The 26,945-nt window shown below is 38.5% G+C and overlaps 1 protein-coding gene across 1 annotated transcript in view; it reads left to right on the top strand.

The window, feature by feature from the left end:
- The window catches only part of tmtc2b (transmembrane O-mannosyltransferase targeting cadherins 2b), a 99,179-nt gene that overhangs the window by 53,328 nt on the left and 18,906 nt on the right, over positions 1-26,945 (top strand). The window contains exons 3-6 of the mRNA XM_026927546.3: positions 22,462-23,293; positions 23,844-23,958; positions 25,286-25,371; positions 26,756-26,940. Of these exons, the coding sequence (XP_026783347.1) occupies positions 22,462-23,293; positions 23,844-23,958; positions 25,286-25,371; positions 26,756-26,940 (1,218 nt within the window). The remainder of the gene's footprint in view (positions 1-22,461; positions 23,294-23,843; positions 23,959-25,285; positions 25,372-26,755; positions 26,941-26,945) is intronic.

The following is a 26,945-nucleotide window of genomic DNA, read 5'->3' as shown; positions in this document are numbered from 1 at the left end:
TGGAAGAGAGAGAGAGAGAGAGAGAGAAAGAGTGTGTATGTGTGTGTGTATGTGTGTGTGTGTGTGTGTGTGTGTGTGTGTTTGCTAGACAGAAAGAGGGAAGAAAAGTGTCTGAAGCTCACTGAAATCAATGGCAAGAAACTGATTTCACATAGTGATGCAATTCTCTTTAGCTCAAGCCCTCTTTTCAAGCATCTGACCATCAGAGCAGCATTGCCTCAGCTGTGGCTTGTCAGGAACATTTAACATCTCCCCATGAGGCCTGGTAACATCTACCCTCGACCCCCAGTTAGACTGTGCAAATTAAACATGACATGTGCACCACTGTGACTTGAGGTCATGGCTACTTCAGGATGTGGTGATGCAGTTTCAGGTCTGCATATCTATGTGTAATCTGTGTGTATATATCACTATCCTTTAATATAAGTTCTCTATGCTGTGAGCTGTTTGCCATGGGCTGTAGTTTTCTCTCTCTCATTTCATGCAAGAGTTTGAGGCCTCTGATGCAATCATCATATTCATGGCTTCACAGCTGACAGCATATCACAGTGACTGGATATGGACCTATCAGAAGCCCAGTCAGACCTGTCATTAAAGTATAAACCTTAAGCCTGAGTTGTGCTTCAATGCCAACAGGAACACTCTTCCCAGGATCCCAGGAACACTGGGCACAATGCAGGAATACACCTGGTCTAGGACACCAGGCACATGCAGACATTCACAATTTAGTGTAGTCAGTCTACCTACTAGCATGTTTTTGGGGATAGGAGGAAACCAGAGAACCTGGAGGAAAACCTCACAGACTTGTGGGAGAATATCCAAAACACTGACAGTAACCTGAGCTCAGGATCGAACCAGGAACCATGGAGCTATAAGCTGGTGCTACCCGCTGCGCCACCATGCCACGCTTTATTTGTATGCTCTAACATACAGTATCACACCTTTCTATGTACTAAAATGCCCCATTTTTTAGGGGCCTCTAAGATCCTCTTTAGATTATAAAGGCACTGTGCATTCAGAAGTCCGTTTAGGACACTTCTCCGAAGCAGTACTGATGAAGTATAAACCAGGATTTACTATGTGTTTGTCTGGGCCGTGCACACTGGATTCATCAAACACTCATACTTTGTGTACATACCCTACATGTTTTTCCACTCAGCTATTCTCAGAGCTGTCACCCTGTGGTACGGTTCACGGGGCTAGCGCCAACCCGGAGGCAAATAATTCCATGGTTTCCCATTTGAGAACATGCCACATCACATTGACATATGAAGACTGACTATAAAGGAGAGAACTGCCAGAATTACCAACGAAACGTTTAAGCTCTGTGAAATGTCTCTGATCCACGATCTGAAGGACAAATTTATTTCATCTTTGACACTGCAGTTCTGTGATAAATCCTGACAAACTGACCTGAAGAGCTGACAGACTGCTTCCTGCAGCACTAAACATGTTTGGATCAAAGCGAAAAACAAGGCAATGACGTGCTAAGTCGCTGCTTGTCAGCAGTTCATAATAAACACTTTCGTATGTCTTTCTGCATCTTATTTACAAAGCAGTGTGTCTGCTAGCCTGAAAAGGCCTCAGCACTGAGGGACACATTACTGGCTGTTCCCCATCTGTGTAAGTAGTCAACCAACGTTTCCAACGCTTCTGTGCAGAACCTTTCAGAAAGCAAAAAAAAAAAAAAAAACTATTCAAAGATCCATTGAGAAACCTTTTTTTTCCCCCTTAATAGTGTTTGCACCATCATGTTTATCATCATGTACCATCATATGTTCGGTGTTGATTAATTTTCTATAACGGCATGGCTCCGAGAGTAATTATAATTTTATATAATTTAATAATTATATTAATATTAAAGTAACAATGTATGGTGGACGCTGAACATAAACAGATATATATATAAAAAGGGACACATTGTTGATATGGTGAAGTTTTCTGTGAGGATACATTTGTTTAATTTTTGAAAGGAGTCTCCAGTATCAGCCCTTTGTACAAGAGGTAAAGCTGTAACTTTTTCAGCTTGGTTTTTAGGACAAAGATTTGTAGTTTCTGGGTAACAAAAAGCAAGCTGTGTTTTTTGGTCTAGACGGACAGACGGACAGACGGACAGACAGACAGACAGATGGACACTCACTCACTCACTCACTCACTTTATTCATCCCAGAGGGAAATTCACATATTACAGCAGCGCACAGAGTTAGAAGTATACTAAAAGTAATTTGACATTATAAATGAAACAAAATAAATATATAAAAAAAGAATACAGTGTAAGAGTGTGATGTGATAGTGCAGTGGGGTGTAAACATTGTAGATATAAGTAGCAGACTTGAGTGGAATTAAATTGGCAGTGCAGTGCAAACATTGTCAACAGGGTAACAGTGTAAACAGTGATCAAATGAACAGGGATATAGAGTGTTGTATAGAGTGAATGAGAAAAGGAAAGAAAAGGGAAAAATGAATAGCAGTAAAACTTTAAGAAATAATAAGGAAGGAAAAAGGCTAATGAGGAGATGACTGTTTATACCTGCTATGCAGATGCTCCATAACACTTATAAAGGGTAAAAGGTATGACATGTCATTCTTTAACTAATAAAAGATTGTGATTATTGATAATTTGCTTACTTATGAGCATTTAATTCCTGAAGGATCCAAAGCAATACAAATCATTTTGTATTATATTAATAGCACTTTTCCTAGTTTCATTAAAAGAATCTTAGAATCAAGTTGACATTATACTTGTTTTGAACTTATTGAGCTATAATGGGGAAATGAACAACTACTCAAGAACACTTTATTGTCACATGACAGTAATTCAGATGGGCCTTTAACTGTAATAACTGTTAGAAGTTGGCAGTTATTTCCACCAGCATCATCATCATCACGGACCACATTGCTGTAGGTTACAGATGTCTAAGGGTCTCCAGGCTTCACTCTGAAAACCACAGATCTTAATAGCTGTTCTAAGTTCATGTGGTCTCTGCTCCTTCTAAATATTCATCCAATGTCTTAAAAAGTGTTCATACTAGTCTTTTAAACTGTCATTCATAATCAATTTATAGTCATGAGTGGCTTGTATATTTCAGTTGGAATTGAATAGAAGTGTATAATACACTCGTGCGCTGTAACTGTATATGTGTAGGCTGTTACGTGGTGCGTGTTGCTGAAGCTAAGCCAGAGAGATACACAGTGCTTGTTTAAACAGTGTAATTAATATCCTCTGCTTGTGTAGAGTTTTTATTAGGCCATTGATGGGCCGTATCCAGGATATAACCTTCCCCCATTTACTGCTGGGCTAAACACCGCAGGGGGATTAATCTCAGTGAAAGCTTCTGTATCCATTTCCTCGGGGTCAATGGGAGCTGAGCAACGTAGCCCAGCACTTCCAGGGCTTAACTAAATGTCACTGGGCCAAGGCACTGAGCTAGCCAGCCGCTGCTAAGAATGGCTGCACTGTGTGTTAGTGTACACTTGAATTTGTTGGTACTCACTCAGACACACCATGACCAGCTATATTACACATCAGACCTGGTTTTAGAAGAATATTTGCAGTTTGGTCTGAATGATGTACTATTAGGGACTTTTGGGTTGTTTTAACTCCAGTAATCATTAGTAAAGAGAAAAGGTCATTTTTGTTATTAGTAGTTAGTCCCACACATGTGAAAACCAGGACTATACCAGTGTGTGCTGTTGCATTGGTTTGTTAGCGACATTGCCGTTATTGTTAACCCACCCACGGTCTTGTTCTAAATCCGTGCTAAACCCAGCGTAATTTGTGGCCAATTTGTCCATGCGGGCTTTCACATGCTAATGCTTTTTGTGTGTGCCGGTGTTTAATGGCCAGTCCCCTATTCTTCGGATTCTCTCTTTTAACTAGGCATAATGATAGCCTGACAGCAATGCGGCGTCAAAGCAACTCGTACACAGTTGTTGTTTTTCCTCAGTGCGAATAAGTATATGCTAGGTTTAAATTTTGAAAGTAATTTCTGATAGAATTTAAAGCATAGTTTGCTATTTGTGGCCATAAATGTGAAATATATTCAGATGTATTAGGCCATATTGCATTAACAGAAAGTCAGGGGACTTGCTCGTACCAAGTTTGCAGCTCTGCAGCTCAGGGGAGACCTTAGTAGAGCTCTTAAATGCTTCTAGCCATTGCTCATCCAGGGAAAAAAAAAATCTTTTATTGTTCTGCCAGATGAAATGGCTTAGATTACAACATAGGCTGCATGTTTTCTACTTTGTCCCACTATTCTTGTATAATACTATTTATGTATATAAAGCATTTTAATACGGTCATTAATGTATAATATTACATAAAAATTGAATGAAAAAGAACCAAAAAACCCAATAAATACATTATTATTTTAAATATGGCAAATTACTATATGTGTGTAAGAATGTGAAAGCAGCCAGTGATGGAACCAGCCATGTACAACTGAGTTTTGTGTCAATGGATATAAATAAAATATATAACAGAAAAAATTATGTAGAGATTAATGAAGAAGGAAATAAATGTATATGAAAATAAGCAAAGAAATCAGTAATTAAGAAAATATATTAATAGTAAAATAAATAAATACTGACAGTAAATGGGGTTGTATTTAGTCTATATTCATATACTCAATACATGTATATAGAAGAGAGGGAGAAATTTATCCCGCGATAGACTGGCATCCCATCCAGGATGTGTTCCCGTCTCACGCCCAGGGTTCCTGGGATAGGATCTAGATCCACCGCGACCATAACCCGGTTAAAGCGGTTACCGAAATTGAGTGAATGTGAGAGAGAGAAAGCTATCCATTGCATTTTTAGCACTATTAATGTAGAGTTTTCACCATATGTTTGCTATTTTATTATATTTAATTGTTGGTTTTTTGTGTAATTACTTTTTCATTTTTGCAGACTCCATACTAAAACAACTACAAACTTTTTGTCATTTGAACTTATGGTTATCATTCTTGTTAAGACTATAAATTGGGTTTAACTAGAAAAATTGAAAAGTAATGTCATAACTTTATTAAACCACGGCACTGTTGAATTCTCAAATCTGATTGGTCATAAAATAGAAAATTAGAGAGGCTGGTGAAGGAACGACTGTTTTTATCTGATATACTGCTGTAATCTAACTGACAACAGGAACTTGTTTTGCTGAGTTTCCATACAATTAAATATGAACATGAAAAGATAAAAAAGATGTCTATCTTTAATAAATAAATTGTTAATATTGGCAAATTGCTGTGGTATAAGAGGAATAAAACATTTCGGGACATGCTATTACTGAAAAAAAGCTGATTTTTGGCATGCCTTGTATAGGACAATTGTGCTAATACTCTACTCTTTCTACCACCAAAGTACAACATGTCTGGCAGCTATTACATATCCGTGGTGTAGTTAGCTTATCTTAATGTGGAAAAAAAAGCCATTTATTGGCTCATTTTCTGGGTGGAAGTGGTTAATAGGCTCATTTTCAGTACCAGATACTGATGTCAGGAACACGTAGCAGAGTTTGGCGAGCATACCGTTGTTCTTCAGTATGAGCTCAGAATTGTTGTTCATTAGCAATGCGCAGTAAAATGGCTTTCCTGGGACTTGGCAATTAATCCCTTTTTCCACAATGCAAATTATGATGTTGCTTTGCCCTTAAAGTGAAAGTTTGACAGGGCGTGTTGCCGAAGAAGTTTTTTTTTTTTTTTGCGTTTGAGTAAACATTTTATATCAGAAAAATCAACTGAGAAATCTTCTTAAAATGATAACATGGTCACCTATTCTGTCTTAGTCTAAAATGAAAAATTAAGTGAAACGTGACCTTTCTGCTGATAGGAGCCTTGCATGAATTACTTTCCTGAATAGGAGCAATTGCATGACTTTAGGCTGTGCTATTTTCTTTTATGAAAAGAGGTTAACTTCCTGGTTTTCCTGGGAATTACAATATTTTACAAGACACACAGGATGCTTGACACACATAAATGTTAATTCTTTGTTGGAAAGCATGTTGTTTCCTGTTGTTTTGTAGCTCCTTTTTAGAGGTAGGTGTGTACAAATCCCCAAGCAATACCATATTACATTATAGTTTATATGTCTGTACTCAGTGTGTGGTGAAGGAGAAGGTCATTTTAGATGCTGAGTCTAGTGGCACTGCTTTTACTCCTGATTAATAGTTATTACTGCCTAACGTTTAGCTTCCAGCTTGCTGACTCGCTTATTTTTCTTATTTTCTTATTTTAAGTTTTGTATGCCAGCCTGTTATAAGAGTGGTCAACACTGTCGAAACTTCTTAAATGTAAAACTGTCCGAGTTAAAAGCTGACGGTGTACAAAAGTTGATCGGTGTTAAGAAAAGATAAAAACTGGGGCAGTAGAGTTGCTAGCAAAACAATAAGCTAGCTAGTTTACTTAGCTAACCAGTCTACTCTCTCAACACTGCCTTTCAAATCACCTGAAATTTGAAATTGGTGAAATTCAACACGTTTTTTTTTCTTAATGTGCAGACTATATTTTTCATTTTATCATGTTATATAGCTGCTACTTAGCAGAAGCAGTGACAATTCTTGGAAGTAGCTTCTGTATGGTTAACCTGCCTCACTGTGCATGTTAGCTAACGTTAGCTAAATACTTTCTATAGGATACAATCAACTAATCCAGCCTAGCTAAAGCTTTTCTGACATATTGCTCATCTTTCATATATACAATATGTCGTATCACATCACAAGGTCAACTTATTGACAGATTTATGTGAGAGTAGAAGTTTTATGCATCAACGATTATCTTAACACTGACACTTGTCAGTTGGTTCCTGAAGATTTTTTGTTTTAATTTTAGTGAGGCTTTTTAAATGCAATTGTCTTGTTTATATTCTTATCTAAGCAAGAATGTGTCTAAATTGTCTGCAAGGCTTGTGTTACATTCACTAGAAAAGTCTGCCCTCAGGCTCCTAAACACACAGTAGCAACTTAACTCCTAAAGACCTAGTTGTTTTTGAAATGATATGTAATCATATTTATCTCTCTTTCTCTTTGGATGCCAGAGTTTCATGGATAAATAATGAAGGATGCTGGATTCAGAATAAATAAATAAATGATAATTAAGGTTTCAATCTGCTGTGATATAATTCAATTCAATTCACTTTTATTTGTATAGCGCTTTTAACAATGGACATTGTCACAAAGCAGCTTAACAGAAATATACCTACCTCATTGGTGCATTGGCCTCATTGGTGCTTTATACTAAACGAAGCTCACTCAACAGTTTAGCAGTAAAAAAAAAAACAAAAAAAAACGGGGGGTTCAGTCCAAGTTTTTTATCTGAAGAAACTCATTCATTATCACACTTTATCTCTAGCCTAGGCCTTTCTGAATCATCTATTTCTATACGCATGGTTATCAGTAATTCTTTACGAAGCACGGCAGCTTAAGCATGATTAATGACGACTAAGTGGATGATCAGATAATTGGACAATCTCACCCACTCCCTAGCTCTGATTATACATGTGAAAACTCTGCTGTTTATGCTAATGGACTCAAGCAGAATCGGTGATATTCTGCAGCTGTTTTTCACCCACATACTCCCTCCTCTCTCCGTTTTTCTCTCGCTTGTAGAACGTGTGATAATTTCATGTTGTGTACTGAATATATGGAGTGCAGTTGGTAAGAGCTTAAGCTGCAGCTTAATACAACAAGTATAACTGTGTTGTAAAGAAGACCACTGGAGCTCTTGAACAGTTATATTTCAGTTATATATAGTTAAATGTTATAATTCATGGAATGGGTGATATAATCAAAATATACAGTACTCTTATACTAGACGATATGGTAATGATAACTGTAAAATAGTGTACGTTTATGTTTTCTTTTTATTTATACCACAGCACTTGAATTCTCCATTAAAATGCCCTTGGTCAGAAGCAAACTGTTGATTAATTTTCTACAACAGCAGCTCTGACAGTAGTAACGGCTGCAAGACAAATTCTAATATGTCTGATATAATTTCCATAGTAACAAATTACCAATTTGCATGTGGATTTGCATGGTGGATGCTCCACATAACCAGATTATAAACATGTTTAATTGTTGATATGGTTAAGTTTTCTGTGAGGAGATGTTTATGTAGCATTTATGGAAGGAGCCTCCAGTTTCAAAGCTTTGTAACAGTTAGAGGTAAAGCTGTAACTTGAAGTTGTCCAAAACAGGAAAGTCTTGAGGGCAGTGGGCATTTCAGTGTCTCGGTTACATTACAAGCAGCATTTTTTTTTTTTTTGGTGTTATTAGCTTCAAGAAAAGGAAAAAGAGGCAGTGGAGGGAATGAGTTTTTATAGCTGCTATGATGTAAATGATTACTACATATGAGGAACTAACTTGATTTTTGGAGGTTCCACAACATTAACTCTAAATGGAATTTTTTTAAAAGTGTGTCGTTCTTTTAAGAAATAAAAACAAATGTTAGGACATGCAATTAAGAGAAAATAATCAACTTTGGGGTGGGAAATAGTTACACCCACAACCACTGATTATTTTCCTATAACAGCCCTCCCTGTTGTGTTTTATTCCTTATTTAATGTCTACAAAAAAAAGCTAATTATTTAACACTGAAAAGGAAGAAAAATAAAAATTCTGTAGCGCATTATGTCATAATTTATTATTGTATTGATGAAATGCTGATCCGGTCTGAGTTGCTTCCTTTATAATCCTCTTGGACATGTTTTATATAGATCATGAAAATAATAGCTGAGTTGCATAAAGCTTGGCCTTGAAAAGTCTGTGACTTCAATCATTTTACCAGGCTAGGCTAAGATTTTATATGGCTGCATATTTCTCATAAGCAATATAACAGCCGTGATGCCACATGCCTCCAAAACAATAGAGGTCAGAGAAGCATTAGGACGATCACAAATCATACTCATGTCAACCTTGGAAACTCCAGCGAGGTCCTCTGGGAATTCCTCTGCTCTCCAAGGATTCTGTAATGGAGAAGAATGCTGTTTAGCAGAGCATGTAACCAGCCATCATGCTGTAAGTAGAGGCCAAGACTACAGGAATGGGTGAAACAAGCAGCATTTAAAATTCGAGAAAAGGAGTCATGATTAAAATATTCACAAACACCCACGCTTCCCGTTTTTTCCGCTCAAAAGCAGGAGACACTCCCTTATCTAGTCCTCCCAGACATCTTTGCACAGAGACTGAACCACATGTGTTTCATTTACAGTTGATCATAAATCATTTTCTTTTTCTTTCCACTGCTTGCCTTTTTGTCATAGTATTGTCCAAAAGGTTATCGGTAATCGTCAGGAGACATTAAAGACATGTTTTGTTGAAGACCTCATTAATATTTGTGAATTTGAAAAACGATATACTTTTTTTCTGTTCCGTTATAGTTTCAACTATATAATTATAATAGTAATAAATGATAAAGAATTTTCTCTGAGAGTGTTACCTGCTAGAATATATCACATATATTTTGTGTGTGTATATATATATATATATATATATATATATATATATTATATACACAAAGATTGAGTATCAGCCAGTACCCAATACTGACATCCTCACTGTAACCATATTCTTATATAAGCAAGAAATTATGTAAACTGCATATAAGCTTTATTTTACATTCTCGAGAAAAGACTACCCTTGGGCACAAACACACATTCACAGTAGCAATTTAACTGCAAATTAAAGCCCAAGTCATTTTTAAAATTATACATAATCACACTCATAATCATAATCTCTCTTTCTCTTTGGATGCCAGAATCTCGTCTATAAATAATGAATGATGATGCTGAGATCCCTCATCCAACAAGTATTACAGCATTGTAAATAAGACCTCCTGAGCTCTTAAAGCACTCCAGTGATAACATAAGCACAGTCTCTTTTTGTTATCAAGTTTAAACTCATGTTTGTGATTAAGGGTGGGTAATATGACAAAATTTCTCTGATACACAATTTGTATCATGATATGTACATTTGCTAACAAACTGCCAACAAAATAGTCTTGTGTTTTAAAAAAGTGAAAAAATTTGTTCATTTTATTTAAATATTTGTTTTTAATGTCTGTAAAAATAAATTATTTAACAATAAAACATAGGGAAAACATTCTCTAGAGCATCAGTTTTGATGATGTCATATTGCCAAGTCCTTTATTGCAGTATTCTGTTGCAAGGGTATATAAAATATCACATTCATGATGGCAGCGTGCTGTTAAGACAAAGATTTGTCCCATATTCTTGTGTTTGCTCTGTGGTGTCATAAAACCTCAGAATCCAAGCCAATACTGATTCAGCATTTTAGAACATTATTGGTCCTAATACCAATACTGGGGTATTCCCAATAACTAATAACTGAAAAAACCTAGTATTTCACATGAGGATTCTTCAGTAACCGCTTAGTCAGAGTCACGGAGAAGAAGGATTCCATCCAAGGTGTAAAATGAATAAATATATTTTTAATATATTTTTTAAATAATTGTGACTCATTTTGCATTTTCATTACTGGGGTCTGTTTAGTTGCATCCTGCCCACTAGCCCATTTCAGGTCCTCAGTCCAGATGTACTATAGACCCAGCAAGGTATTTTAGTGCCCCAAAATGAGTGCTTAAAAAAAATACTGTCGATCAGTGTATAATAAACCTGGCCATAGTTTGGCGACTCTAGTTTCCTAAACATGAACCAGCACAGCTGTAGCAGATCCTCTGTTGTGGGTTATCCAATCACATGCATTTATGTAAATTATCTAGCTGAAGGCAGCTCATCAGACCAGAGACTAGCTACAGGGCTAGAGCCATTAGGTTAGAAAGAGAGAGATATTCCACTTTATTTACCCTCTCTGCTCTGATTAGTGAACTGACGACATGGCTTAGAAGAAGTCGATGATGAAAATAGGATGTTTAAAAATGAATGGACATATGGAAGTATGTATTTATTTCCCTCAAGTCAAATTCAAACCGGATGTCTTATCTGTTCTGAGTGCAGAGAATGAGTCAAAAGTGGTAATAGTAACATCACAAAACACTTTGAATTGTCTTATTTATAGCCATAAACTAATCATCAGTGGTTAAGCGTTAAAAGGGAGCTGTTGTAGCCATTCAGTCATGTTAGTTTGCTTATCCAGATCGTTGTAAGCAAGGAATTTTATGTAGCTGGGCCTTTGCAAATTACAAAGCCTTCTCTGTTTAGGAGTTTGGCCAACCAGTTACTAGAGATACAATGGATATAAGCCCACTGGTAATTTATAAGCTAAGTGTGCAATGAGAACGTTACTCAAAGCAGACATGAACTGGATCCTAAATTGTACTTTTTCTTTGAATGTATTTTATTTTTGTTTTGAGTGCTATAGCACCAAATTGCTCACTCCATCCAACCACCAGTTGTGTGGTCAAATGTAGAAAGCATGGTGTGGTTTCCGCTCTTATAAAAGTGTGTGTCGGGACAGTGTTCTGACTGGGTTACTTCAGTGTGATTCCTAGGCCTTTTATTAGAAACCTAAGATGACCACACCACTGTTCCATAAAACAGCAGGCTGATATATACCACAGCTGATCACATCACACTCACTTGCATACACTTTATTCTCACTGGTCAAGTGCAGCCAACACAAACAGCCCTGCACTGTCACAGTAATGTGGTGGAAAGGGAAGAAGTCTAAACATGTGATAAACCACACGTTGGAATCAGTCTCTCTCTTGGAGAAAAGCGACTGCAATTTCAGATCATGAATTTCCGACAGCTGACATCTGAGTTCAGTCCATAACTGGAGTCTTGCCTCAGCTCTGTCCTGTGATTGTACATGCTTTCAGTTCATAGTACGCATAATTGGAGCATTTTGGGTAATATGTTTTGAGCAGGGCAATAGCTGCATTTCATTGAGTCATAGCTGTCAAGAATGGATTGGGCTTATCATGTCTTTTTACACCTCTATATTCAAGCCGTTCTGCTTGATAAGATGAACCCACGATTGAAAGTGTAGACATATGATGTTCCTTTCCATTTTCCCTGCTGAAAGTATGAATCAGCCTTTCTTTTCATCAGGTTGGGGTGTGGACTTGCACAGCCAAGCAGAAATCTTATGGCTAAATAAACGCCAACAGAGAAAAGTGCTGGAAGCTGTTGGAGATTGGACCGTGAAGGTTTTTCCATGGTTCTTGCCATAAATGCATTCGAGTTTGTTGGTAATAAAGATTTCTTCCTGTCATCACTTTATTTGTATTTGAATTCTTCCACCTTTTTGGTCGACAATGATGCATAGTTGCAGGTGTTTCTCTTGGCTGCCTTGTAAAGCTCCTTATTATTTGTATATATGTAGAAAAATCACTTCGAGGTGTCTCTGATATGAACGTGATGGCTGAGGTCTTCTGACCCAGCTGTTGGATGGAGAGTAGTTTGGAGAATAAGCAAATCGCTTGCCAACCTTCATTCTTGACTTTTTTGATCTGCAGTGAGCTTTTGCATATCGCCTTGATGGATGGTAAATGTCCCACTTTATTATAAAATATAAAGTTTCATACACCTAGGTTTTAGCTAAATCAAACATTCATAACATAATTTTTTTGCTGTTTGTTTTACAAGTATGGTGTTTCTTACACGCTGATCACCTTGAATGGAATTGAACTCCATTTTCTTCTTTTGAAAATTCAGTCATCCTGCCGAATTGCAGGATTTGCTATTGCTTTTGCTAGATATTGAACTTGGCCCAGGATAGCGTCTCTGATTAGAGAGTAAGCCGAGTTTGGCATATTCTACATGGAGTTTTTATTATCTCTTTATTCAAGACTGCTTTAGCTGCCTGCAGTCATGATTTATATTAATCCTAGGTATTGTTTGTAAGTACTACACTTCGAGTGTAGTTGGAGGTTTACAAAGGAAGCTCATGGCTCAGGCTGATGGCTCTGACAGAGCTTCTGAAAGTGAAAAACTTTTGAAATCTTCTGCCAGTAAGACTTCAGAAATAAAAACGTGCTCATTCAGTGTGACCATGATTTGTGCTATGAGGAGTGCCAGTATAATAATTTAATGGGACCAAGCCTAATAAAACCAAGCCTAATTGGTTGTATTTCATGGTGAAGAAAAGGTGCAGTTCTGTATATTTCTCTTATTATGGTTCATGGAGAGTTTGCGTAGCTGATTTAAAAACTGGACAGTTGTTCTCTTTTCTGAACTCTCTATTGAGCACTATACATGAACAAATACTAGTGCCATTCTCTGCTCTTACAACGGCCTTGATTCTTTGTAGCATTGTTTCCACAATGTAGAAACATTCCTTTGAGATTCTGATGCATGTTGACAGGATTGCATCACATAATTGTTGCAGATTTGTCAGCTGCTGCAAATCTTCCATTTTACTACATCCCAGAGGTGCTCTATTGGATCACATCTGGTGACTGGGGAGGCCACTGAAGTACACTGAACTCATTGTCATGTCCAGGCAGCCAATTTGAGACGACTTTGTTTTTTATGGTGCATTATCATGGTTGAGGTATCTATTATCAATAAGCAGATAGGCTGTGGCAATCAAACGAGGCTTAGTTGATATTAAGGTGCCAATGTATGTCATGAAAACATACCCAACACCATAACAATACCACCACAAGGCAGGCTGGGTCCATGGATTCATGCTGTTGATTCCCATCCACTTTAAGGTTTGGAGTGTCGTATGTTCTGAGATGCTTTCCTGTTCGCCATGATTGTAAAGAGTGGTTATTTGAGCAACCGTAGCCTTTCTGTCTGGTCAGCTCCATCCAATCTGGACTTCCTCCTAAGACCTCTCTCATCAAAGTGTTTCCACCCAGAGAACTGCCGTTCACTGGATGTTTTTTGCGCCCTTCGTAATGTTGTTTGTGAAAATGTCGGGAGATCAGCAGAAATACACAAACCAGCCCTTTAGGTACCAACAACCATGACACGGTCAAAGTCACCGAGATCACATTTTTCCCCCATTCTAATGACTGATGTGAACATCAGCTCTTGGCTTTTACCTGCATGACTTTATGCACTGCACTGCCGCTTTCTATCCACATTAGACCCAGTTTAAAAATCTTGGAGTGTGTGTTCACTAAAGCGTCTCTCATGAATGCTGGATCCTGACTTGAGACTCTGGAAGCCAGGGGATTTGTTTAATTTAACTTATCTCAGCCTCTGCAGTAATAAATGTCATTGTTTATTGGAGACTAATTCCTGGCCATCTCTGCTTTCTGTCTGGCTCCTTCATTTGCTAGGTTTTGGCAGGGACCTCCACCGAGGTGCTGTTGGTGATCTCTCGTGCTGAGGGATTTGGCTCTGAGAGATAAGCCTGACTTTTTGGGTGCTGCGGGTTAAATACGCTAATCCATCCTTCTCATCTGCTATCCGCAGAGTTAGAATGTGTTATATGGAGTATATTTCAGAACGGAGGCCGGAAACACTCCTCATTAAAGGTTAAAGATGAGGGGATTTCTCAATCCCTAGCGGAATTGCAACTTGCTCTTGTCCCAGGTCTAATAGAGTATTAGAGATTGTGTACAGTACATGGTAAACATTTAAAATGCAGTGGTCCTGCAACTGCAGTCATGTTTCTTGCCCTTGTGAGATGATGTCCAGCATTTTATAAAGAAATGGCAAAAGGAAACAGGAGGGAAAAAACTCCAGCTTTCCTGTGTATTTCCTCTCTGATTTTTTCTGTATGTAAGGCTTGTTTTGCAGTGTTGCGTTTTCTAATCATGAAGTAATTTCATTCATTTATTCACTATCTATGCTTAAACCGCTGCTATTTTCCCCACTGCTTTGCTACATCTCATGAATCTTCAGCACATATGTCAGCATAGAACTTCTCTTGTTTTCATTTCAGTCAGTGTTCAGTTTTCATCAATATAATGCTCTGTAACCCCAGGATAATTATGGGTACTCAATGACATTCAATACTCTCCGTTTAGAGCAGTCAAAGTTTTCTCTGTCATTCAGTAATAGCAAGCTGTGCTGTGCGAGCAACTAGTCTAGAAAACTCTACACTGGTTGGAAGGATCAAAACATACAAGCATTAAAAAAAAGCTTGACAGTTTGACAGCCCTTACTGTTAATATCCTTAATGTGTGGATCAGATTAATGAGATGTCAAATGAGACTATATTGGAGTGCACGCATGTTCACACTCCTATTTGCGTGTTAACAACACAACCCTCTGGGGTCAACCATGACACCCAAATATATTTTGTTAATTGGTGTGAAACATTGTGTAATTGACATTTTGCAGCAGAGAACTGTGACTTGTCAGGAAGCCGCCTCATGTTCTCATCCCACTCACAGGCTTCAGAATTTAAGAGTGAAATCTAATGCTGTGTTTTTTAAATTGCTACTCAGACTTTTTGTACTGTAATCTAGTCAAATTTCAAATAAAATAAAAATAACTGGATCTTTTTTTTTCCCTTAATAAATGCATATAGTCAAAGCAAATGGAAAGCCTGTAGACCATGGAGCGGTCCAAGAAAGGTGTGGAAGCTCTCCACTTCACGGGATTGGTTCGGCTTGTCCCTTTACTTCCTGTTTCACGTTGCGTGATGGCAGGGAAAGGGTTTTTATAGTCAGCGGAGGAGATGGGAAGCCTGATATACAAAACCAGACTTCCATAGGACTTGAGCATTGTAACTAGCTCACTCAGCTAAAAAAAAGCTTATACAAAAACTGCTACTTGTTGACGATGACATGCCACGCATCCAAAAAGCACTATTCTACACCATTGTGGGGAAAGGGGATTACGCATTCGAGCCATGGGTCTGAAGGAATCCTTCCATGTGAAAGCAAACCTGTGATTATGACCCTCTTCCCCAGACAAGCCCAGAATCAGCCTCAAGTATTCGGGCCAAGTGTGAAAACGCCCTTAGACACCAGATATCTGATGTAAAAAGTGGCATGGGTTGGTTTCTTCAAGAGTGATTCATATTTTCTCACCACAGTCGAAATCTGTTCTAAGATCTTGCTTCCATCCTTGTGTTCTGTAAACCAGAGCAGTAATAAAAGAGTTGATCTATCACTGAGTTCCTCTGATGACCATTCAAGGAGTTTCATTAAGGTAATAAGTGGACCGAGGCTTCAAGTCTATTAACTAGTTAATTTTCACTTTGTAGAAATGCTTAGCCTAATTGCCAGGCTATTGAGGGATGTGCACACCATTTTAATGGCTGACTCTATGCATTGCCTGCAAGCACTTTGCCTTCATTCCTCCGAATTATGAGCACAGTGAGAACGTTCATGCAATTTTCCGACGCTTGTGTGTTTGCTTGTGTGAGAACATTTTCACTGACGGTCTGTCATTATGCATTTTCAATGGGCACCGCTCTGTCACTTTGGTGTATATCTTTTGTAGTTCGCACTCAATTTATTTGTATATAGAGGCTTGACATTTTCTCATTTCAGATTTAAAAATCAAATTGTACTAGAGCTATATAAAGATGGATTAATACTGTGAAAATAGCTGCGGTGCTGATATATGAATTTTTACTGCCTCACTTTGTCTGTGAAATCTCTTCCAAATGAGCTAAACCATGCATTTACCAGCTGTGGTATTATTCTGTTTTTTATTTAATTTCTTTTTTTCAAACCACTTTCCACCCCCAGTGTTTGAAAGGAAAATGCTCTCTGAATAAAAAAAAAATGCGGGTTTTCCCCCCTTTCTTCTAATTGGTCCATTTTGCACTTCATCTCCAAGGATATTATCCTCACATGGCTGCTTCATAAAAGCTAAATTGTTTCATTTTAAACTGATTGAGGCTGAATTACAAAAAGCTGAGAATAGGGGGATGAAAAAGCCTCTCTCCCTCCTACTGGGTTTTGGTAAACCACTTATTTCAAGCTAAACTGGATTATAGACAAAGGGGATAGTGCTTGAATTCCTCAGCAGGCCGCCGTGGCAGCCTTGCTCTGCACATCTCACACTTCAACTTGTGTTTTCAAGAGTTTCTCATTAAGAACCCGGTCCTCGTTATGGAGATGCTCAAGTTTGTTTACTTGGGAGTTGATCGTCACTGAGATCTGAACTCAACATGCCCCGGCATCCTTGGCCAGCAGACATGCTCAGGACAAATTTGGGGTTTTCAGATGTTTTTTTTTGTTGTTGTTGTTTTGTTTTTAATTGCCTGCTTTTTTCTCTGTTTTCTTCCTGTTCTTTTTTGGAAAGTGAGCGTTTAAGTGCTCAGCGGGACATTGCGTGCAGAGCCGTTATTAAAGAAGCCCTGTTTGTGTGTAATACACTTCAGAGGCACAAGTCTGCTCTTTAAGTATAGACATGTAACTAGTGAGTCTTCAGCACACATATGGATGTGGTTACCAATGCGGAGGTTCTCCGTATGCCAGAGACCAGACAGACTGCAAATGACACAGTTGTTTGTCCCCCCAGTGTGTGTGGGAGCATGTTTTTCTATCTTGCTGGGGAACATGTCCCCACAAGGATAGGAATATATGACAGTTTTGACCTTGTGGGGAAGTTTGGCTAGTCTCAACGAGGAAAACTGCTTTTATATTTAAAAGCCTAAACGATCCAAAAGGTTTTCTTTTGGTTACTGGGGTTACTGGGGTTAGGGTTAGATTTAAGTGTATGTACATCATTAATCAGCTGCATTAATAACTACATCAGCAGAAGGTCTTTACAAGGATAGTAAGAGTAGCATGTGTGCGTGCGTGTGTCTTTATCCGTGTGTGAGAATCAGATGGTAACCACCACTGTGGTTATCATGATTCCTACATGGACATAACCTTGAATTAAATGATATGCAAGTGCACACGCGCGCACACACGCACACACATGCACACACATGCACACACACAAGTTAACGGAAGTCCCTACAGAGGAGATGAATCACTGTGGTAAGAGGAATCATGTTTAGTGCATCTGATCTTGTTCTCTACACTTATTTATCAGCCATACACAAAATCACATAAACACATATCTAGGAATAGTGATGGAATATAGTGCACCTGTTAAACCTCCAATTTGACCAAATCTCTACTCTCACACACACATACAAATCCCCATATCTGTGTGTTTTGCCTAAACGGTGCAAGCATTGTGTTAAATCCCGCTGGGCCCCACGAGCCGACACAATCCCAGACCCATAGTCTCCTCGTAAATCTGCCAAGGATCCTGAGCGGCATGCGAGTATTAACACGGTCTCATGACCTCGCTGGCACAAGAACAGCGTTCTCTCCCAAATCCACACTCGCACTTCGCGAGAGCAGCATTAATATGTGCTAAGTGGATTTTCTGCATGAAAAAAACGACTCGATTAGTACACCACCTGACAATCATGTGAAGTAAAATCAGTTATTTGGGAAATGTGGTGTGTAGTATAGCAAAAGCTCTGTAGTGACACACTCTGTATGCGTTGTGGACTGGGAAAACCTTTCACATGTTGAGATTGTGACGTCTTCTATTGTATAGTTCTACAGGCTTTCCAGAACTGAAATATGTTCCTCTTCTGTATCTCAATCCAGCATTTTAAATTCTCCGTTCCCCAAAAAAGGGGGGAAAATTGCATTTAAAGATTCCACTCCAGTTCCACTGAGACAGCTTTTAGACATCTTTCTGGTTTTTAACCAACATGATATTTGCAGGAAGAAAGCCTAAGCAGTATTACAATTTCAATTATTACAATATTACAGTTTTGTTGAAATATCTTCATGCTTCCTTAAAGTTGAAGCGTCAAAGTATATTATGGGCAGAAAAACCCAGTTTTGGTCACAAGCTGATCTTCTTCTTCTTCTACTACTACTACTACTACTGCTGCTACTACTACTACTACTGCCGCTACTACTACTGAAATACAGTACTGTGCAAAAATCTTAGCCTCCTTTTTTTTTTTTTAATATATATAAGTTTTGTCTTAGATTTCTATGTCCTCTGCTTTACCAAGTATCAGCAGAAAAGAGCAAACGTTAGGTTACCAAACATTTAATGTTTATACCTAAAATACGATTTTAGTCATTGCAGCCCTCATCATATGTACAATAGATGTAATAAGGATTTATATGTTTTTTTTAAAGTAACATATTATATGTATGTATGTACATTTCATCATGAAAAGCCTCAGTGTCTTGCCAGCGTCTGATAAAAGTAATTACATGAACAATGCAACTGAAAGGATCCAGAAGCTGTTCTGGGGTAATGAAACTGGTCCAAGGCAGCTGTAAAGGCAAACGTTAGACATACATCTATTTATGTGGAAAATTTATGTCACATTCAAACTTTTGAACTCATCATGTTTTCCTTTAATGATATTTAACATAAAATACAAAAATGTGATTATTGTTGCTGTTAATACACTAAATATCTGTTAATGTAAAATTTTTTGTCCTCTTTATTTTGTCTTAATGGTATACAAACTTTTGCACTCCACTTAATTGTGTTACATGTGATCTATGTTGAGTTTATAAAGGCTACCTCTACTAGCCGTATAAAAATCTTTTTTTAAAAAAAAAAATGAACGAAATCTTACTTAACTTGGTGCAGCAATGTGTAAATGTTGTGTTGTGTAATTCTGTTACAGTTTCTGTTGCTATTAGACAAATGTATGCACGTTTAAAATTATTTTCTATGACTGTAGACTTATTAGTCAACAAAACTAAAGGAGTTTTTTTTTTTTGTCAGAAGACAAATCAGACAAATCTGTATGAAAACTGTGACACATTTATAAGTGTTTATTCATTTTTATAGATATAATTCTGGAAACCTTTCACTAATGCAAATCATTTGACCAGTGGAATTTGAGCTCCCTGGACATGTCTGTGTCCTGTATAATCATCTTGGACCAGTAGTGTGTTACCGAATATAGTAATACCTAGTAATGTAGTATAGTAATAGTATAGTAATACCTCTTAGTGATACTAATATAGCCTAGCATAGGCTAGGTCAGGTCGTTCTTTGAAGCCTAATCTGTACAATGATATGTGCCGTTCCCATACCATGCCTTTGCTCCAGAGATTATCATATTAAAGATAATTAATTCAGCATGTGTGTTTATTTAGTAGCAAGCATGTCATGTCCTCTGTGTAGACATGCAGGTGCTAATCACATCTTTCCTCAAAGGCAGTGAGTGGTAATTGGATTCTGTGGGGGAAAAACACACAGGAGCAGAAGTGTTTTCCTGGAGCATGCCTAGCTCAAACCTTTGTATATATTCCATATATACATATACACTGTGTGCTGGGCCTTATATCGTTACTTAGACTTCCACTTAGCTTGCGTCCTGGTGTGCTCTACTTTTACTCAGACTTCCTCTCAGCTGTACTGAGAGTGGTTCTGCGTTTGTCTTTAGTCGGTTTGTTCCGCTTGGCCTGTGTAGCCTGCTGCTTAAATACGCCACTGGGATGGATCTTTTATGTCCTCTTCTCTTCAGTGTGTATTTTGTCCTCGGGGGCTTGCACACTTCACCTGAACCCTGGCTGAGATATAAAAACCTGATCAATCCCCCTAGATGTGACATTCTTTAATTAATTGTGTCACTCAGAGCTGATGAATTCTGCTTATTTTGTGGACGTATCATTATTATAACTCACGCCATCAGCAGCACACTCAGGCGGTTTGTTTTTATACTGACCTGGCCTGATGACAAATCAATATGCCTGATGCGTATGGAGCCCTCATTGTGGATGAAAAAAATGGTGAAATAACAGAAGAAGTATATGCTTTTCACTTTACTGGAACATCTATTATATAAAGCTATAAGTGCATCAGGGTGCAGCAGAGGTTTTGCCATAAGGGAGATGTTCACTACCTAAGTGCTAGGCTAGATAATAAGATTAGAAAGATTAGAGGAGAAATTGGCCTCTTTAAGAGATTCCCCTTGAGAAGGCTTTCCTGTCCACAATGGATAAAAACAAAGATGACAAAAGGACAGCTGGAAATCAATACTGCAGCACACTGCTACTGGGAAGTACACAGGAAAATACTTTGTCTTGCACTGTTAAGATTCTCATCAAAGTTGTCTATGGTACAAGAGTTTACATAATAAAACAGTAGTAATAAATGAGGAAGTTGGATAAATGGTTGTAGATCACAATACACGGGAGGGACAAATCTCTAGCCTGGGCATCTGGGACAAGCAGATTTTGTGTCTGGGCTTTTTAATTCGTAGTTGCCCTGTGGACTGGAAGGTTCAACAACCAGAAAAGCAAAATAAACCCTACTTCTTACTGACTTCTGCAAAACAAAAGTTCAAATGTTCATATGTAATATGTTTCACTGTTTGCAACGCACCTTTATGCTCTGACTATAGCACGTACTATACACAAGGCACGTCTTTACTAGCCATATTAATTAGCATGCCCTAATAAAAGCTGTCAAATAACTCTCCTGCCAGTACAAAGCGCAGTCACCTTGCGATCACTTCATTTCCCTTAGTCTGTATTAGTGCACTTTACTATCTTACTAGCTCACCATACATTGTTACCTTACATTAGCTATCACTTTTTAGCCTTGACAGTTAGGTTTCCAGGCAACCAAACATGGTACTGGGCAGCACATTGGAGCTTCCACTAGCTAATGAATACATCATTTGTCCACCCATGTGATACCATTTTCTTAGAGCAGCCGATATGCTCATCAGGTAATGAAATGAGCATGCACTGATGCTCAGACAAATACAAACTAAATGCATTGTGATCACATATCTCATTCATCTATAACCATATTTTCACTTGGATCAAGTTTAGAACATTAACTGTATTTATAGGTGATATGTGGAGAATTAGGCTAGTTAGCACTTGTTTGCTCAGGTTATTGCAACATTCTGAACAGGAAGTTATAAAATCATTTGTCTCCATTATCAACACTGAGGCCAGCTGATCAGCAGTCAGTCAGCAGGGAACAGTATGCAAGTGGCCTCTTTTTCCTCATAGTATAAAATGATCAAACACTCTATAAAAATACCATAATCATTTCCATGTTAGCAGGAGGACTGTGTCTAATATTGGCACTGTTGTATGATGGATAGGTATTGGTATTAACATTTACTTGGTAAAGTCAGAGAAATCCAGGTGTAGGCCAAGACAACTGTGCCATGGTCTTTTTATCATGAGATAAATCACGTACCAGCCGTCCACATCTTTTATTTTACAATTTCAACCCCAATAAAGCAGATGGGAAAAGACATGGATCTCTATAATCAGCCAAGAATGTTAAATTGATAGCACTGATTGCGTATCCTTTCAATTTGCTCAGAAATAAAATGGACTGTTTCTTCTTTTTATAATGCTGAATGATGTCATGGTGAAATCATACATAGTGTGTACCTCATGGTTGAACAAAATGTGCATGAAAGCTACTTGTGCTCCAAATTGCACTCATGAGCTACAGCAGTTGTCAGGTTAAAGACAGGATCTGGTAAAGATTTAAGCTCTAGTTTCAAATTCGGAAACCAACCATAAAACTACTTTGGCTCCATTTCTGTAAATATTTCTCCTTGTGGTTGAAATTTAGATTTTCATTGCTATTTTCTCTGTGCTTTAGAAGAAGAACATTCGCCTCCTGCTGAGTGTGTTTCTTCTGGGCTCCTGGGGGCTCTTCCTGCTGGGATTCCGCCTCTACTGGATGGGCAATAAACCTCCGAACTTCTCCAACTCTGACAACCCTGCAGCAGACTGCCCATGTTTTCTGACCAGGGCACTCACCTTCTTCTATCTACCTGCCATGAATGTATGGCTCCTCCTTTGCCCAGACAGGCTGAGCTTTGATTGGTCCATGGACGCGCTACCTCTTCTGAGGAGCATCACCGATTGGAGAAACCTCCATACCATCGTATTTTACGCCACGCTGCTGGCACTAGCATGGTTTGGCCTCTTTACGCGAACGTTCAAGGAGAAGGAGACAAATGGGAAAGCCCATGTAGCAAACGGAAAGTCCAGCACAAATGGACACAGTTATCATTCTGACTATGAACACTCCATTCCAGACTCAGACTCTGTTCAGACAAACTGGGCCAATGGGACAAAAAAGGACTATACAACTAGGACTTCTTTGCCCACCACTGAAAACGTAGTGGTCTTCTCATTAGGGCTGTTGGCCATCCCTTTCCTCCCTGCCACCAACCTCTTCTTCTACGTTGGTTTCGTGGTAGCAGAGCGGGTCCTCTATATCCCCAGCATGGGCTTTTGTCTGCTGGTGGCAGTGGGGATGAGGGCACTCTGGATCAGACTAAGGACAAACTCGTCCAGGACTCTGGTGTTCACCTGCAGTGCTTCTCTGGTTCTGCTATTTGGAGTTAAGACATTTCTGAGGAACCAGGACTGGCATAATGAGGAGATGCTGTACAAGTCAGGGATAACTGTGAACCCTGCTAAAGGTCAGTTAAAAATTTATATGCTTTTTTTATTTTTGTATGCCTCAGTGAGGCCATTTAGGGAAATGCAATTGACTCTAAATTGACAGTGAAGCACTGGCACTTCACTGCAGTGATCCAAGAGGATATCTATAGTCCAAACTCTTTGAATTCAAAAAAACAGGGGGAATAGCTATTATAGGTATTAATAGGTATTTCATATTTTCTATCTTTAGTATGTGGTCTTGTAACATTCAAACTACTCATTGCAAGTCAGTTTCCTGATTTACTCGAAAGTAAATACAGTAAAAGACAAATAGCTCACCCTGCATTTATAAATACATGTGATTTTCTTGATCTTTTGTAAACAAATGTTCACTACGATTAATATTAAAAAAAAAAAGGTGATTTAGATCAGATTTTTTCCTTTATAAAAAGTACAAGAATCTATTATAGGCATATGCTGGGCTGATGGGATTTGTGTGTAGCCAGTAGTATGTTTTGTTTAAAACTGTTATTTCTGAAAAAAAAAAATATTCTCCAACACTGTGTCTCTCTCTTCTTTCCTCTATAGCTTGGGGGAACCTGGGAAATGTCTTGAAGAACCAGGGGAAGATGGCGGAGGCTGAGCGAGCCTATAGAAACGCTCTATACTACCGGAGGAACATGGCCGACATGCTGTACAACTTGTGAGTGAGCGCTCATCCTTTCTCTTAGGCCAGCTGTGGCAAACTCACACTAGACTCTTCGAAAAAAAATAAAATAAAAAATCCAACTGTACTATCATTAATCATCCATCTGTCCCCTGCAGGGAGACTGCAGCTTTCTTATGAACCCCAGGAGTCAGTGTATTTATACCTGGAATTCATAACACACTGTACTTAAGGTCTTGTAGCACACAAAATAATGACAACAAAGTAGTTGAGACACTATCTTTGAGTCACTCTGACAATGGTCTAACAATGTATAGTATAAATTGATTATTGGTGTGGGAACATACACTGAATTATTAAAAAGCTCAAGCTAGCCAGCTACCTAAGCACTGTGTTAAAGTTTCAGGGCAAGTATTTTGCTTAACTAATGTTACCTCTCCAGCAGTGGCTGTGAAAATTTAGTAAATAGTCAAGTTCACTAACATGTTAGTTAATGTTTGCCTTATTTGTATAATGAAATTAAGCCAAGTTCTAGCCTAAGAAGAAGAAGAAGTTCTCACTAAGAAGCTAAACATTTAAGCTAACTACTATGTAATTAGCCCAATTCACTAAGAAGCTAATTAACATTAGTTTAACTATTATGAAGTAAAAACATTAGCCAGATTCAATTACAAGCTAGCTCATGTTTGGCTAATTATTATGTAATGAAATAAGACCAAAAGCTATCAAACTACCTAGCATTAACATTATGTAATTAAAACATTAGCCAGGTTCATTAAGAAGCTAGCTAATATTAATCTAATGATTGTGTGATTAAAACATTAGCCTGGTTCACTAAAGCTAATTCATTTTGGCTTGTTATATAATGAAATTAAAATCAAGCACTATCAAATGAGCTAACACTGGGCTAGCTATTATGTATTAAATCATTAGCCAGGTTCACTAACAAAATAGCTAGCATCAGGCTCATTACTATGTTGTGTAAACTACTAGCCAAGGTTGAGAGCAAGCTATAGCTAGCATTATGCTCATTATTATATTGGGAAAGCCAGTAGCAGATTAGCAGATTTTAGTGCGTAGGCTGCTAGATTGGTGGCTGTTCTGTTATTCAGGGAGGCACTGAGGGAGGAATAAATTGGGTTCAAACACCAAACATTTCTGTTTTCACGCAAATAGTGTCTGCTTGTTAATAGCCTATTAATATCCTAATTAATGTTGGGCCAAGTGATTTCTGGCACAATAACAGCACAGCCAGGCTTGCACCACTTGTGAGCATCTCCTTTACAGGTCAGTAAGCAAGCTGTAATGCATGTGAATGCTGACATCTTAATGAGTACCACTGTTTTCCTTTTTTTCCTCTCAGGGGTCTGCTGCTACAGGAGAACAACAAGTTCTCAGAGGCTCTCCACTACTATAAGCTGGCCATAGGGAGCAGGCCAACTCTCGCTTGTAAGTGTGCTTTCATTTTACTGACAATTTCCAACTCCTGCAGTCATGATTGTGCCAAGGCAACTGAGGATTTAGCGCTGCATGTGCTTGTGTGTGTGTGTGTGTCTTTTATTACTCAAGCTTATGACTACCCAGGTTTCTGGATACCTGAAATCCTGCAGTGTCAACAAACTAGTTTGCTGTGCAAGTTTGTGTCATGTGACATGTGCAGTTGATGTGATGTTCCTTTGTGCTACTTCTAGGATTCTGCATCTCTCTTGTATCGTGGGATTCCTACGCCAGTAGGAATTAGCTCTTGCTTCATCTCTACTTAAAGAGAATGATGCAGTAGTACTTTAATGCTTTTAGTCTGTCCATCTCACAGATCAGATCACGTTCCGAAGCTGGAACAAAGCTTCGACTTTCATGATAATAGCGCTGTTGATGCCTAGCCGAGTCTCTGCTGTAACTCAGCAGCATTGCATTCTGGTGTTTAAAGTCCAACATTTGTTTTCTCCACATTTCCATCATTTGAGTTCTCATGAATGTGACAATGAACGTTGCTTTGTAAGTGAGAAAAGAAGATCGTGCTCTTTTGTTTTTTTAGGAGCTAACAGCAAAATCTGACCTTGTCCATTATGTTTGAGATTGTCGAATATTTTTTTTCCTATTAAACACCATAGTAACTGTGCTAGCAATGTGCCCCTGTGATGTGAGCACGGCACACCACCACTAACTACACAAAAATACAAAAATACAGCACGAGCCAACAAACTAGCACCAGAAATACTAAACACATCACAAAAATGTCAATATAAGCATATTTAATGTGTTTCAGAGTGAACTTTTCCTTTAATGCTATAGTTATAACAGTGCATTATTTTATTTTATTTTGTACTGCAGCACAAATTTTAAGGAATATCCTGTTATCTATTTTAAACATGAAAGGCATCATATGTAATGTCTTATGATTAAATGCATGCTGAGTTCACAGTCTCATTTCTATTCATTGTGTGGGAGGTAGGGAGGAGGTAAGAAAGATCAGGATTGATCAGCACCCTCGAGGCACATAGACAATGACTAATTTATCTGATCCACTGCAGAAAATAGCTATTTAGCAGAGCAAATAAATACGCTAAATCAGAGGTAGTCCATCATGGCCCTCGGATCTTAGCCTGCCGATGAAATCGATATTTCCCCTCATTCTCACTTTAGACTGCATCCCCCTGAGTGTTGAATATGTATTGGCACCCCACAGCCCAGCCTGCCAATTCATCTGCCACAATCAGCGGGAGACCTTCCCTGAGTCCCAAAGAACCTAATTACCCAAAGCCCTGCATGATAATGGACTTTCGCACTTCACTCTCTTTCTCTCTCTCTTTCTCTCTCTCTCTCTGTGTCTCAGCTGCCTACTTGAACACGGGTATCATCCTGATGAACCAGGGCCGCTTCGACGAGGCCAAGAGAACGTTCCTAACCTGCGCTGACATCCCTGATGAAAACCTGAAGGATCCACATGCACATAAGAGCTCAGTCACCAGCTGCCTCTATAACCTAGGCAAGCTGTTGCATGAACAGGGCCACCAGGAGGTGAG

Source organism: Pangasianodon hypophthalmus, chromosome 6 (assembly GCF_027358585.1).
Source record: "Pangasianodon hypophthalmus isolate fPanHyp1 chromosome 6, fPanHyp1.pri, whole genome shotgun sequence".
In the NCBI taxonomy this organism is placed as follows: Eukaryota; Metazoa; Chordata; class Actinopteri; order Siluriformes; family Pangasiidae; genus Pangasianodon; species Pangasianodon hypophthalmus.
The sequence above is the reverse complement of the archived record's forward strand: the minus strand, read 5'-3'. Positions and strand labels throughout refer to the sequence as shown.